This window comes from Schistocerca serialis, chromosome 5, assembly GCF_023864345.2.
Source record: "Schistocerca serialis cubense isolate TAMUIC-IGC-003099 chromosome 5, iqSchSeri2.2, whole genome shotgun sequence".
Classification (NCBI taxonomy): domain Eukaryota; kingdom Metazoa; phylum Arthropoda; class Insecta; order Orthoptera; family Acrididae; genus Schistocerca; species Schistocerca serialis.
The window spans coordinates 415,159,842-415,175,056 of NC_064642.1; the positions used below are offsets into that span (position 1 = coordinate 415,159,842).

General features: G+C 37.2%; 1 protein-coding gene across 1 annotated transcript in view; it reads left to right on the plus strand.

The window, feature by feature from the left end:
* LOC126481212 (gamma-soluble NSF attachment protein-like) overlaps positions 1-15,215 on the plus strand; it is a 132,669-nt gene that overhangs the window by 40,516 nt on the left and 76,938 nt on the right. The window contains exon 7 of the mRNA XM_050104813.1: positions 9,545-9,722. Within this exon, the coding sequence (XP_049960770.1) occupies positions 9,545-9,722 (178 nt within the window). The remainder of the gene's footprint in view (positions 1-9,544; positions 9,723-15,215) is intronic.

A 15,215-nucleotide genomic window follows, 5' to 3' on the forward strand; every position in this document is an offset into this window, starting at 1 on the left:
GCAGAGGAGCGGACAGAGGTTCAGGGCACTCTCTTGTACTTGGGGTAGGAAACTGTCCCTAAGGATGGAAGAATCAGCAATGATCAATGGCATGAGGATGCAGAAGGCAATGGAAACCACTGCATTAAAGACATGTAATGTGTATTCACAGCACATGTGGCCTGTAATTGAAGAAGTGTCTTGATGTTCGTTTCTTTTGCAAAAGATTCCGGAATAGTCCCCCATTCAGATCTCCGAGAGGGCACTGCCAAGGGGAGGTTAGCCATGAGAAAGAGATTGAATACTCAATGGAAGAATAACATTCTACAAGTCAGGGCATGGAATGTTAGAAGCTTGAACATGGTAAGGAAACTGGAAAATCTGAAAAGGGAAATGCAAAGGTTCAATCTAGATGTAGTTGGGCTCAGTGAAGTGAAGTGGAAAGAAGACAAGGAACTCTGGTCAGATGAGTTTAGGGTAATATCAACAGCAGTAGAAAATGGAATAATGTGAGTAGGATTCTTTATGAACAGGAAGGTACGGCAGAGAGTGTTACTGTGAACATTCAGCAATAGGGTTGTTCTTATCAGAATCGACAATAAACCAACACTGACACTGATAGTTCAGGTATACATGCCGACATTGCAAGCTGAAGGTGAACAGATAGAGGAAGTGTATGAGGATATTGAAAGGGTAATACAGTATGTAAAGGGAGATGGAAATCTAATAGTCATGGGAGACTGGAATGCAGTTGTAGGGGAAGGAGTAGAAGAAAAGGTTACAGGAGAATATGAGCTTGGGACAAGGAATGAGAGAGGAGAAAGGCTAATTGAGTTCTGTTTCAAATTTCAGCTAGTAATAGCAAATACTCTGTTCAAGAATCACAAGAGGAGGAGGTATTCTTGGAAAAGGCCAAGTGATACGGGAAGATTTCAGTTAGATTAAATCACGGTCAGACAGAGATTCCGAAATTAGAGACTGGATTGTAAGGCGTACCCAAGAGCAGACATGGACTCAAATCACAATATAGTAGTGATGAAGAGTAGGCTGAAGTTTAAGACATTAGGCAGGAAGAATCAATACACAAAGAAGTGGGTTATGGAAGTACAAAGGAATGTCGAGATACGGTTGAAATTCTCTGGGGCTATAGATACAGCAATAAGGAATAGCTCAGTAGGCAGTACAGTTGAAGAGGAATGGACATCTCTGAAAAGGGCCATCACAGAAGTTGGGAAGGAAAACATAGGTATAAAGAAGATAACTGTGAAGAAACCATGGGTAACACGTGAAATACTTCAATTGATTGATGAAAGGAGGAAGTACAAAAATGTTCCGGGAAACTCAGGAATAGAGAAATACAAGTCGCTCAGGAATGAAATAAATGGGAAGGGCAAGGAAACTAAGACGAAATGGGTGCAGGAAAAATGTGAAGACATCGAAAAAGAAATGATTGTCAGGAGGACAGTCTCAGGATACAGGAAAGTCAAAACAACTTTCGGTGACATTAAAAGCAAGTGTGGTAACATTAAGAGTGCAATGGGAATTCCAGTGTTAAATGCAGAGGAGAGAGCTGATAGGTGGAAAGAATACATTGAAAGTCTCTGTGAGGGGGAAGACTTGTCCGATGTGATAGAAGAAGAAACAGGAGTCGATTTAGAAGAGATAGGGGATCCAGTACTAGAATCAGAATGTAACAGAGCTTTCGAGGGCTTAAGATCAAATAAAGCAGTAGGGATAGATAACATTCCATCACAATTTTGAAAATCATTGGGGGAAGTGGCAACAAAACGACTATTCATGTTGGTGTGCAGAATGTATGACTCTGGCGACATACTGTCCAACTTTTGGAAAAGTATCACCCACACAATTCCAAAGATGGCAAGAGCTGACAGGTGGGAGAACTACCGCACAATCAACTTAACAGCTCACCCATCCAAGTTGCTGATAAGACTAATATACCAAAGAATGGAAAAGAAAATTTAGGATGTGCTAGATGATGATCAGTTTGGCTTTAGGAAAGGTAAAGGCACAAGAGAGGCAATACTGACATTGCGGTTAATAATGGAAGCAAGACTAAAGAAAAATTAAGACATGTTCATAGGATTTGTCAACCTGGAAAAAGCATTTGACAGTGTAAAATGGTGCAAGATGTTCGAAATTCTGCAAAAAGTAGTAAGCTATAGGGAGAGACAGGTCATATACAATCTGTACAACAGCCAAGAGGGAATAATAAGAGTGGACAACCAAGAATGAAGTGAAGTGCTCGTATTAAAAAGGGGGTAAGACAAGGATGTAGTCTTTCGCCCCTCCTATTCAATCTGTACATCAAGGAAGCAATGATGGAAATAAAAGAAAGGTTCAGGAATGGAATTAAAATTCAAGGTGAAAGGATGTCAGTGATAAGATTTGCTGATGACATTGCTATGCTGAGTGAAAGTGAAGAAGAATTGAATGATCTGCTGAATGGAATGAACAGTCTGATGAGTACGGAATATGGATTGAGAGTAAACTGAAGAAAGATGAAGGTAATGAGAAGTAGTAGAAATGAGAACAGTGAGAAACTTAACATCAGGATTGATGATCACAAAGTAGATGAAGTTAAGGAATTCTGCTACGTAGGTAGTAAAGTAACCATTGATGGACAGAGCGAGGATGACATCAAAAGCAGACCAGAATTGGCAAAAAGGGCATTCCTGCCTAAGAGAAGTCTTCTAATATCAAATATCAGCATTAATTTGAGGAAGAAATTTGTGAAAATGTGCATCTGGAATACAGCATTATATGGCAGTGAAACATGGACTGTGGGAAAACCAGAACAGAAGGGAATTTAAGCATTATAGATGTGGTGCTACAGACAATGTTTAAAATTAGATGGACTGATAAGGTAAGGAATGAAGAGGTTATGCGCAGAATTAGGGAGGAAAGGAGTATGTGGAAAACACTGATAAGGAGAAGCGGCACGATAATAGGACATCTGTTAAGACATGAGGGAATGACTTCCATGGTACTAGAGGGAGCTGTGGAGGGCAAAAACTGTAGAGGAAGACAAAGATTGGAATACATCCAGTGAATAATGGAGACGTAGGTTGCAAGTGCTACTCCGAGATGAAGAGGATAGCACAGGAGAGGAATTCGTGGCGGGCTGCAGCAAACCAGTCACAAGACTGAAATACTGATGAAAAAAATAGAGGGCGCTTTAGCTTTGTCGGCCAATTAAGGGGTTGACTGGGTGCCCTGTTGCCTCCTCTGCACTGAATGGGCAGCAGCTCTCTGGGCTTGGTGTGTGATGCACCTCAACCCTTGCCCTTCCCACTCGTTTGCTCTTCTTCCTCCTTGTTGACTCAGTGTTCTTCATGTGTTTCTCTTGCCCTGTCCGTGTTGCTATTCTGTGCTGGGAATTGTTGGGTGGGGTACCTCTGGTATGTGGCGTGGGGTATGTCCTCTGTTGCACTTTCTGCCTTTGGGAGCTTCTGGGTGCTCACTGTATGGGGCACCTAGCCCACCTTTCTTCCTTTCCTCCCTTTGCTTCATTGTTTCTTTTTCTAGGCTTTGCTGACCTTCAGTAAATCTTGGGGTTTCCTTTCCTTCAGTTTTGCACATTAGGCCCTTCCTTGGTGTACAAGACTTGTCTGTTCGTAGGAGGGACTGATAACATCGTAGTTGGGTTCCTTTTATCATTAAACTAACTAATCAACAAATCTTTTCCGTAATGCTCCAATTTTGTTCATGTTGCATGTGCATTCCGCTAGAGAAAGCTATTGGCTTTTTCTCTGATGTGTGATCATCACATACTTCTGGAATATGTATCAGCCTCACTCATAATTCAATGCACCCACTGCCACATGGAAAGGAATAGCAAAATTCAGGTGAACCATTAGTTGGCATGCTGCCAGTGCTTCTTTTTAGTTTTGAAAATTCTTCATGAAAGTTTATATCCCAGCTCCATACTGTGCTTTGTTTTAGTAACCTCATCAAACATGGTGAATTAAACACTGAATTGACAAGAAATTTCCCGTAGAATCCCACCATCCTGAAAAATAATTTGTTTATTGTTAGAAGGATGCGTGCACTGCATGATAGCATTCAGTCTGTGTGGACCAGGCTAAATGTCCAAAGTACTTAACCTTATTTCTCCCAAATTGTGATTTTGACAATTTAATGATGACGTTTTGTGAACATAATCTGATGAAATATTCACCCAATGTTTGCAGGTCTTCTCCCACATTGTGGATATTACTGCTGTATTGTCAGTGTATAGCAACACTTTACTTCTAAGCTTTTTGCCTACTGTTTTATCCAACATTCTTAAGAAAACAAAGACTGATATGTTTAGGCTGAATGGTAGCACTTGGCATTGATATGACCTTCCTTCAAACAAGAATGCCATATACTCGTGTGAATTTTCATTAGGGCAATCTGCCATTAACCTTCTTCAGATCCATTGTGCTGATATAATGCACCCCTTCAAATTTCATGTGCAATTCTTCTATAACAGGGGGCCTATCCCTCTTTGGCTCTTGTATCCTGTTTGCAGTTAATGCATCCAGCACTATATGTACATTGCCTTCCAGTTTTCTAACAACTACTAATGGGTTATTATAACAGCTATTGGATGTTTCTATAATATTCCATTGTAACATTATTGTGATTTATTTTTGTGCTAATGGCTTCATTGATACTGATGCGGTGTAGAGTCTGACATGAAATGGATTGTGTGGTTTAATTTTCAATCCACAAACAAAGTCTTTAATAATGTCTGGGCATGTTGAAAATACTTTTACATATCTACATAATAAGGAAATCATCTTCTCCTTTTCATTAATGCCTAGGTTCTTTGATCTGTTAATGTTATCAGTTATGTCTGTTTCATTCTCTTGTACCATGTCTGCACCTAATTTGTGCCTGTCATTCTATTCGAGCATTGCTTCTTTCATTAAAGTGTAACCTACTCTGGCTGGGTTGCTTTGCACAAATGTACACCAGCAAAGTACTCTTGTTGTCCATATGTGAATGTTGCTTTTCCGTCTTGGAAGTTAAATGATACAACAACCAAACTATGCCTAAAATCATAGATACACTTAAACCTTCCACTACAAACATTATTTTTTGAAATGTGTGTCTTTAATGTAAATTTAATGAACAATTCTGCATGCACTGATTTACCTATTGCACCTGTGACTCCTTTTATCTTATTCCTGTGCCAGGCAACTGAGCAAATGATATCCAGTGAATTATTTTGCTGTAGGGATCTCCTTATGTCACAACCAAAATCAAAAACAACTACCACAGTTAAGTTACTTGCAATGCATGTCAGTTTTGGTTTCATATATTCTTCTGTTTGTGTGTTATCTTTATGCAGTAAGAGAGCTTTTAAACTGTGGTTGTAATCATTGCTAATTAAACTAGAAGAGATTTGTTAACAGTACTGTTAAATGTGTTGTGATAATTTCTGTTACTGTTCCCATTTCTGTATCTATTCTGTGAATGATTATAATAATGTTCATTGTGTACCCTGTTTCCAGCATTTGTAGCATCCTCTCTAGTAGGGCGAGATCCTTTCTTAACATTACTCTGTTGGTCATTGTTATTGGTAGTGTTGCCTGTGTGCCGTCTTTCTGCTTGCCTTTCCACTGTGTCCACCTGTTCCAGATATTCCAATAAGTTGTTCACTTTTTCCCAGTCCTTTCCTAACAATTTGTCCCTTACATACCATGATAATTGGCTAATGATAACTTCCACTAAATGTTCTCTTAAACGCAATTTCAAAAGCAATGTAAGTTGTGAATTATTCTAGCTGTAATAAACCCAACTGTGCAGCATTGATTGTTTATAGCCAGTTGCATCTTATTAGAATGTAACCAGTTATTGTGCAATGTGCCTTTTAAATGACTTGAGAAATAATAATAGGTGGAATGTCGCCTGAAGGTGAAAATTTGGGGAATTTCTGATTTATTCCTTTGGTTAGTGTTGTGATAAAGTCATTGCAGTTATTAGGTACTATCCTGTTGTTTAATTATGGGTCTTCTCTTTTCTTAATTCTTTCATTGTCTCCTGTAAGCTCGGTGTTATTTTGTGTTAATGAGTGACGTTCGCCTGCTTTATTTCTTCCTTGGTAGTCCTCGGTGTCGATATACTGCATTGTTATACTGGCTGAAAAATGGGTTTGGAAGTTCAACACTGACTACTGTAAATGATGAAGCCGACATATGCACAATTGTGTTTCACAGTTCTTTACTTTCACTGTTCACAACCTCATTAAAAGGGTGCAGACAACAGCAGCATACTGCTACAATAGTTTGCTGTTGAACGTCTATGAGCAGTAAAAAGCTAACTACACATTTCACAGTTTTTGCAGAATAACACGGTACATGTGACACCATTTCCCAAATAAATTGAACAGACATTGTCATTAATTGTCCTAACACACGGCCTATTTGTGTTACACTTATTCCATTTTTAAGTTGATGCATTGTTGTTAATTTAACCAATACACAATTCCCGTCTGAAAATTGGCCATGGATTGACTGCCTTGGGACCAAAAATCGGTCCTTTATATATCCTCACTATAATAGGCACTAAAACTAGACATTGTTTGATGCTTAAATTAAAGAAATTAGAATTAAAACGTAACTCATTCAATTTTTCTGAATACATAGAAAAATTCCTCCTATTTAACAGTTCATTCTATCACAAAAGTTAGGCGAATCATTTGTTTAAATAATGAAATTAACAGCTATAGTTATACAAACAATACTTTTGACAAACCTGGTAATTATTTTGAAATTAATTAAGGGCTGGCTTTGCTAATATGTTTTCAAGTAGAGACAAATAAATGCTTTAAGAATCTTAATAGTTCTTTTTCCAAATGTTTGTAATTAGTACAGAATTTATATTTGTTTATAAGCCAACAATAGCATTTAAGTCACGAAACATTTACTGATTTCACCCTATAGCAAAAGATATTGAGTAGGAATAGTCAAAATAAATTAGGAAATTAATTACATACACAAAACCAAGCACAAAATTAGACGTGTTGCTATTATTCCTTAAGACTGAGGGCCAACCTTTCTCTTTTATGGAAATGCAGATTGGAGATTCCAGCTTGCTTCATCACAAGTGCTTTTGTATTTGCACTAAAACTAATGCTACTGTGCACTGTTGGTGTTCCTGACAATGCACATGTTGTCATTGTAGATGTAGATTTGTTGTCTACGAATTCTGTAGTTTTTGTATGTACTCCTGTACAATGTACATATTTAGTAAATTCAAGTTTTTTGTAATCTTGGTTCCAGTTCATTAATTATTACTGAGAAAACATCGATTTTTTTGTTAGTGTAAGTTAGCAACACTGCTCTCATATCTGTTGATTCTTTTCCTAACATCTCATTTTTCTGTACTAATTTGCAACTTTCTGTCTTGATAAAATGTATGTACTCTAAGGTACCATCTTGTTTAGTTTCCGATATCTCTAATCACATATCTATTTTGGAAACATGACAGGCCCATGTACAATCTTGTTTCCAATGTATCTATTTTGTCATTAAGTTGGATAGTGAATTCATTAAGCAATGTTTCTAAATTCATGAGTCTAGTCTCAATTTGTCACTCTGTTTTCAACTTGCATGAACTTGTTGTACATATGCATAATTGCATTGTGTAAGTGAGCCAACTGCTGTAAAACTGACTGCATTAACTCTTCCATGGTCATGCTGTGGTCTCTGCTAGCCACTTATTATTCCCAAACTAAAATTTATATCTACATATCATAGTAGTGTAGCTGCAGTGAACTGTATTCAATGTCAGTTGTCATAATAGTGGCATGGATTTAGTTGTATTTGTTGTAATGGTGTAGTTGTAATTTACTATATGTGACAGCATTCGCTGTAATAAAAGAACATTTAAATGTCACAGTGACCTGATCTTACTCAGCTATACTTCACTTTAATCTTTGCATTCATGTGATCACCAGACTGCACTGAAGAAGAAAAAATCTGAACTCACTGAGGTAAAACATTTTGCTTCTCATGTTGAATGACTGCAAAGCTGCTTGCTGTCAGCGTTGTCTGCTGTTGTTGGTACTGATGCTGCATTCTGTCTCATCGTGGTTCATCAAACTGCAACCTCGCAGACAGCTGCCAACCTTCTATACTCTGAACGAGACATAGGGCTGTTTGTTGCATATGTTTTGGTTGTCTGTATCTTGGTAGATGTATCAGAAATTCTTCATTGTTGCTTGGTAACTTGTTTGAAATTATCAATATAACCACTCCAAAAATGTATTACTTGTTGCAGTTCAAATCCTGTCTTCACATTTGATAAATTATCACTGGTTGTACAGTGTATTCTTGTATATCCGTGATCATTTAACTGCTTAGTAACTGAATTCCAATCATGTTGCTATAAGCAGCTTTATTAATGAATTTATTTATTCATTCATTATTCATTCCAGTATATGAAAAAGTCAGCGTGAAAGCATGTATTATTCAGATCTGTTGTATTTCACTTTTTGTGGCTTTGTCTGCTCTGCTTTGTGGTATTACAGCATTGTGCAGTCTTTTGTCTTCGACAGTAGATAGTAATGTCAGTTTTGCCAGTTACCCTTTAAGATAATTATTTCTGGAAAGAACAATGCATACCTCAGGTATTTCAGTCTTACCCAGTTAATGGGTGCTTGTTATAACAGTACTGTTCCTTTCATTCCAAATTCTTCCTTATTGATGCTGAATCTTGCTATTTGATTTTCAGTTTTATGTACCAGTATAGCTTAATCATCCTCCAGTTTGTCTCACACTAGGGCCGCCACATGCAATAGTTCAGTTAATTTATAAATTACCTTGTAGCTGCTCTTCAGATCTGAGAAGATTGATAATTCTTATGTCTGTAGGAGAGCTCAACTTCTGCCAAAGCTAGGACTCATTAACTCTTATTTATAGGAGGACTTTTGTTGTGTCTTTAATTACAAAATGCGATCAGAGGTTAATAGTCTAGCTACAATTCGTTTGAACAAATTCCAAACTTCGAGAAAAAATGTTTCAATACATCAGTATACACATTATTGTTATAATCTTTTGTGTAGAAGACTTTAGATTACTTTGCATGTCATGACATCAAGTAAAGCTTTAATGCTCCTGGAACAGCATGGAGCCCATATGGAATATCTCAAACAAATAATAGAACATATGAAACAAGACTTACTGTGTAATAAATCCTCTTACATAATAATTCAATAACAAAGATTTTGTACATGTACTTCAGTGTCCTGCAATATTCCACAACTCACTGACATGTAGCTTTCAAAAAACAAATACGAGATAAAGAGTGTGCTTTAGTTGCCAGTATGAGTTTTGTGTGTGAGATTGCTCTGTAAACATCCACATAAAATGAGTTAGTCTCCTATGACATCACTGACAGTCTTTCACCATAGAAGTAGTTTGTAATTCATAGTTCTGCATTGTGCAGGTTTCATTTTTTAATTTTGTGCTTAATAATAAAATGAGAAAACTGTAGTTAAGAACTATCATATATTGTTTCTTAAATAACTTCAGTTGTTGTTTCATGATTAAAGGTTTGATCAGGCAGCAGATGCTATTCGCCGAGAAATCGGCTTGCACCAGCAGTCGGACAACATTCCAGCAATTGGAAGGCTTGCTGTTGCACTTGTACTTGTTCAGCTAGCTCGAGGAGACACAGTAGCAGCAGAAAAAGCATTTAAGGAGTGGGGAAATTGCTGTGATCCAGCAGAGGTAAATTCATTGCTGAAGCATTTAAGGTATTGCTAATAAAGAAAATGAGCTTCATTGTGGTTGTGGAACTTGGGAGATAGTGTTTATGGGAAAGTAAGAGCTGAACTGAAATTGGAATTTTATTTGTTGTTACCACCACATTCCTTGAATTTACTTTAAATTAAATCTGAGCCTTATGTATGACTGCATAAAAATAATCAGTGTATAGAATTACATATCATATCTCTGTTTATATGAAATTTGTACTTGAATATTTAATTAGAAATAATCAGTATATTAATATTTTGTCACTTTTTTGCACTTAAATTATGCTCTGATCATTTCCCTTAAGTGTCATTAACCTCAAATATCAAATTGGATGCATGTTAATTAACAAATCATTGTGTCTTCTTACACCTTTGTGTGACTGTAATAAAAATACAAAATTAACAAACAGCACATCCTTGTTTCTGGCTACTCTTGTCAGTAAATGCACATTTTTAGCTGTCAGTGTTTGAAATCTGTGTAAGACCGACTTGAAGAAAAGAGCAGCTATATGATTTCTGGAGTTGTGTTTGGTTGATATAATTTTTACAGAGATGTTAAGTAAGCTGCAATGAGTTGTTATGAATGAATGGAAGAAGAAGAAGATAATACTCTCTTGTGTGGAAAAGATTGCTTAGAGATCTAAGGTAATAAAATACAAAGGCTCGGAATATACATGGAAGTGAAAATGCCATTTTTCTATTGCAACTTCTGCAAAGACCTGTGGAAGTGCACAATGCACATATTACAGAGATCATAAAATGTGAAGATACAGACCTGGATTGCAAATTGCATAAAGGTAATGAAAAACAAAAGATAAATGTAATGAAACTGATACACAACAGACCGATAAATGTGTAACAGGAATATATTGTACAGAATTTCATACCACCCCTTATGAACATACAAAAAAGTTTTCATGTGCCAGTTCCAAAATAGTTATACTAAAACAGAGTATATTACATTTATGTAAATAAAACAATGTTTGTCTTTCTTAAGTCATTGTGTTCCAGAAATGCAAGCTGAATACTTCTTATGTGTTTGACCCATTAGTGTCTTGGGATAGTCTTGCCATCATATCAGGCTCAGTAGGGAAAAAAAAAATCAGGTTTGTGAGTTGTGCATTTGACAGATTTATAAGGAATGATATCTTCCTGTAGTCTTATTTCTGGCCACAGCATGAATACTCATTGCTATATATTAGTGTCTAACCTACAGGATTTCTCCACCACATTGTCACCCTCAAAATCCCCTTTCTGATTGCAAACCTTTCTTCCACAATTATGTCTGGGTTTCAGAAGTCCTGGACCTTTACTTGCCTAGTCCAACAAATGACACCGTCAAAGTACATCTCTTGTCTGTTTGTAATACACACCAGCTCTGCGGTCTTAAATTTCTATCCTCTAGTCCAGAATCCTTGCCCTGCAACTAGATGAACACCCTCAGTGCTACATCAAAAAACTGTCCAACCTATTAAGTTTGTTCCAGCTTGCAATGCCACAGTTTACTGTGACCAAATAGTCTCTATGAAATCTGCCTGTTGATGACTTGTAACCAGCAAACCTGTCTTGCTGATCTACAGTCATCACACTGCCTGACAGAACCCAGAAAACAGGTGTCAGCATGTCAATAACAACAAAATTTTGAATGATGCTCATTCATGCATTGCTTAATAGGATGTTACAGCTGTGTCATGTGGGAAGGCACTTCCACGCATAGAGGTGGTGCAATAGGGAAGCATCGAGGGGGTGAAGATTTTGTAAGCATTGAAGCATAGTGTGGGCAAAAAAAGCTATGTTGCTGAACAGTGTTGCTGCGGCCAACAATCAGTTTAATTTGCTTACAGTACATTGGAATAAATTTTAAAAATGAGTTTGATCAACCGTCTGTGTGTGAGAAATCTTACCTCAGTATTGACGATGCTGAGTCAACTTATACACAGCTTAAGATTGCAGTCACAGTGTCACCAACTTCAGTAAATTTTGAAGACGACAGACATCACTGAAGAGGACCAAGGGTTTCAAATCAATATGACAGTACATGTGCGGTCAAAATGCAGCAGACCTCACCATTCAAATGTACAGACTTTGGAATACAATTGGTGAAATTCAAAGGAGTTTGTTTTCTTTTGTAGAATCAACTGACATTCCCACAGATAAAATATGGACTGTGAGAAACAGAGAAGTTTAATTCAAAAGAGAAGCAGTGGAATCCTGAGGATGAAAAGCAGCATAATAGAGATATAGATTGGACTCTTTGGACTGAAATCGCGCTGTTAATGGAAACCACAAGTAGGCACAACCTTCATCAGAAATTTTAGATGGCAATTGTAACCTACAAAAATTAATATTTTACCGTGAGAAGCATGGTGTACAAAGTTACTTTAGTGGATCTTTTTGGGTTGTGGTAAGTGGACATTAGCTGTCTACAAATTGCTACCACTACCACCACCACTACCACCACCACCACCAACTGGTGTTTTTATGCCAGTAGGGTAGAGTTTCTGTTATATTAGGAGGTTTGCAAATGTATCTTTTTTCCCCTTTTCAGTACTGTGTGTTCAGAATATCTCATTCTATAATTTGTTTGCCCTTTAGGCTTATGCTGAATGACAGTCTTTGAAGGTTAGTTGACTTGTCTGTTTTGCTGCATTTATTTGAAGTTGTGGAGTGTGTTTGTAATCTTGCTTTTCAATTTCATCGCGAACCATCTCAAATATGTATGTGTAATATAACATCTCTTCTTTCACCTCATTTGTTCTTAAAACTGTCTGGTTATCCCAGTAAATGAGGAAAGAGTGTATGGTACGTGTCATGTTCTTTTGGGGACAAATATAGCTCATTCACTTGCATTCAGCATCTTTTTAATAACAAAAGCTGTGATGCAACACTTCTGTCGAAGCATAGAGGTGTCGTGTATCCATCCCACCCTAGGAGGTTAAAGTCTAAACTACTTCATACATAGAGTTGTTTCTAACCTAACCTAACCTCTTTGACACTGCTTAAAACTAACAGATATGGGATGCACTATGACAAAGCTGTCGGCAATGTTATCAGGCAACCTCTTGTGACGGCATCTGATGACCATTATCAGTGCCACTGTGAGAGTAGCCTCAGTCCATATCGTGTCGGGCACAGCTTTGTGAAAGCATCGAGTACGGTTTTTATTAAAAAGGAGGACTGTCTAAAGATAAAGCCATTGAAACCGGTTACCATATTTGTATTATGGTGTGATTTGGACTTTATTGTAAGTAAAAATGTAATACACAATTGCCTATTAATAAGAACATGTGTTGGAATTCATTTTTAAAGATCTGAGCATCTAATTCTACATCTTTTGCATTATGGTTAACAACAGACTTTGTAGATGAAAATGTCAACAAGCTGACTTACTTTTTCTGCTTTTGTCTGCTAATTTGTTATGGCATCATATTCTTTGTTTTCTTAGAGGCAGAAAATGTTTGTTACACAGAAGTATGTAATAAAGATAATACGTTATGTCCACTGTAGAATCTTGTGAAGACAGCTCCTTAAACATCGAGATGTAATGTCAACAGCCTCACTGTTTGCAACATGTTTGTATGTAATTTGTTTTCGGTGACCAATAGCAATTCAAAAACAACATGAACATTCATCATTACATTAATAGGTAGAGAAATTCTTAAGACTGATCATCAGTCATCCACAGCTGGGCACAGTAATGGCTGAGATATTCAGCCACAATCATTAAGTGTGTGTGTGTGTGTGTGTGTGTGTGTGTGTGTGTAGTTAAATATAAATCACATCTCATATGTAAGAAAGTGTTACTGCTAGCAAAGATCAATGCAAAAGACTGCTGTGTAAATAGTCAAAATGTCATATTGTTTGCTGACAAAGAGCACTAAGAGTGTAAACTGACACATTCCATATTACAGTGAGAGAATACATTTATTATAAGTGGAACAAGCCAACAACTTATCATAGTTTTTAAATAACTCAAGAGAATGCTAATGGTAAGTACAGGGTGATTATTATAAATTTTTGCTACTTGAGAGGGCCCTCCCATGAAAAACCAGTGATCATAGACAATGAAACTTTGTGGAAACATTTGTAAGGATTTGAGGAAGAACAATAATGAATAAACTGTTCAAAGAGATACATTTTAATTTCCACATGAGAGGGTAATATTTCTTAATTGCATACCATGCTTACATTCTTGGTTACAAATGTTGCTCAAAGTGATAACTGTCTGCAAGCATGACAGCCTGCAACCACACTAGAGGTTGCTCTACTACTGCCCAAAATTATAGTGAAGTATGGAATGGTCAGCTGTGGTGACACAGCTTATAGACTGCTTCAAGATAACACATTGTGTCCAGCATTCTCAGCCATGGTAGCAGTAACTACTTCAACAATTGTTTGGTGCAGTTGGCTGTTGGCCTCTCCCAGGAGCAATTCACTACTCGGCAGTGAACTTCCAGATCATGTTCACCAGCCTCAGTGCATATTGCCTTGAAGTGTCAATTCTCATGAAGAGCAGCAGCACTATTGTTGTTGTTTCAATCAAACAGTTTTACGAGTAAATCCCTGCTCTCCTTGTCTAGGCCTGTGTATAATGTCTGCAGCTGTAATGCACATTTATGTTCGTGCTTCAAAACTGTGTTGTCATATCAGGATTGGTGCCTAATGGCAAGTCTTAACACTAACACTACTAACAATGCAAATCCTGCAGTGCACAGGCTGAAAATCATTCCTATAAAGCTGGATATCTGTTAAGTATACAGTTATCTATCTGTGCTGGCTCAAGTAGTGAAAGTTAAACTATAACCACCCTGTACATCGAAAACCATTGATACTTCAACAGGTACCCCTCCCTGCCATTTTAAGACTTTTCCAGTTCATACCTTGAAAATGACTGGTTGTTACCTGTCAGAATATTGGAGTTCTCGACAAATTTATCTGGCCGCATTCTCGCAATTTATTAGAGCATAGTAAACGGTGGCAAAAGCTTAAAGTTCAAAACTAACTAGCTGCTTCTCCTTGAACAATAAATCACAAATTATAATCATGTCACTCATAACAATTGAATGCCTGCATACTACTTAGGATACAAATTCCCATTCAATAAAGGGTACGACGTTTTCATAGAAGTTACTGTATATGCAATTGATATTCTGGCAAACAAAAACATTTTTTTAAGTAAAGCATCTTTAAAACTAAGAACTATTATCACTCTACTTCGCTCCATGGTCTACATTGTAGTATCACAGTCACTGGTATCTGAGACTTTGTCCAAACAATCTGATTGTAAATTTATCACTATAGGTCAGATGCTTGTATCCAGCTTCACCTCTCTATCAAAGTCCTCTTCCAGAAACTTTTCATTGTGCAAGACACAGTTTGCCCATTTTGAATAGGAGATGTTGTCTAGTGCCTCATACACAAGGCGATCCAGTGTCTGCTATCTTGAACATTTCGTTCTTTTATAATC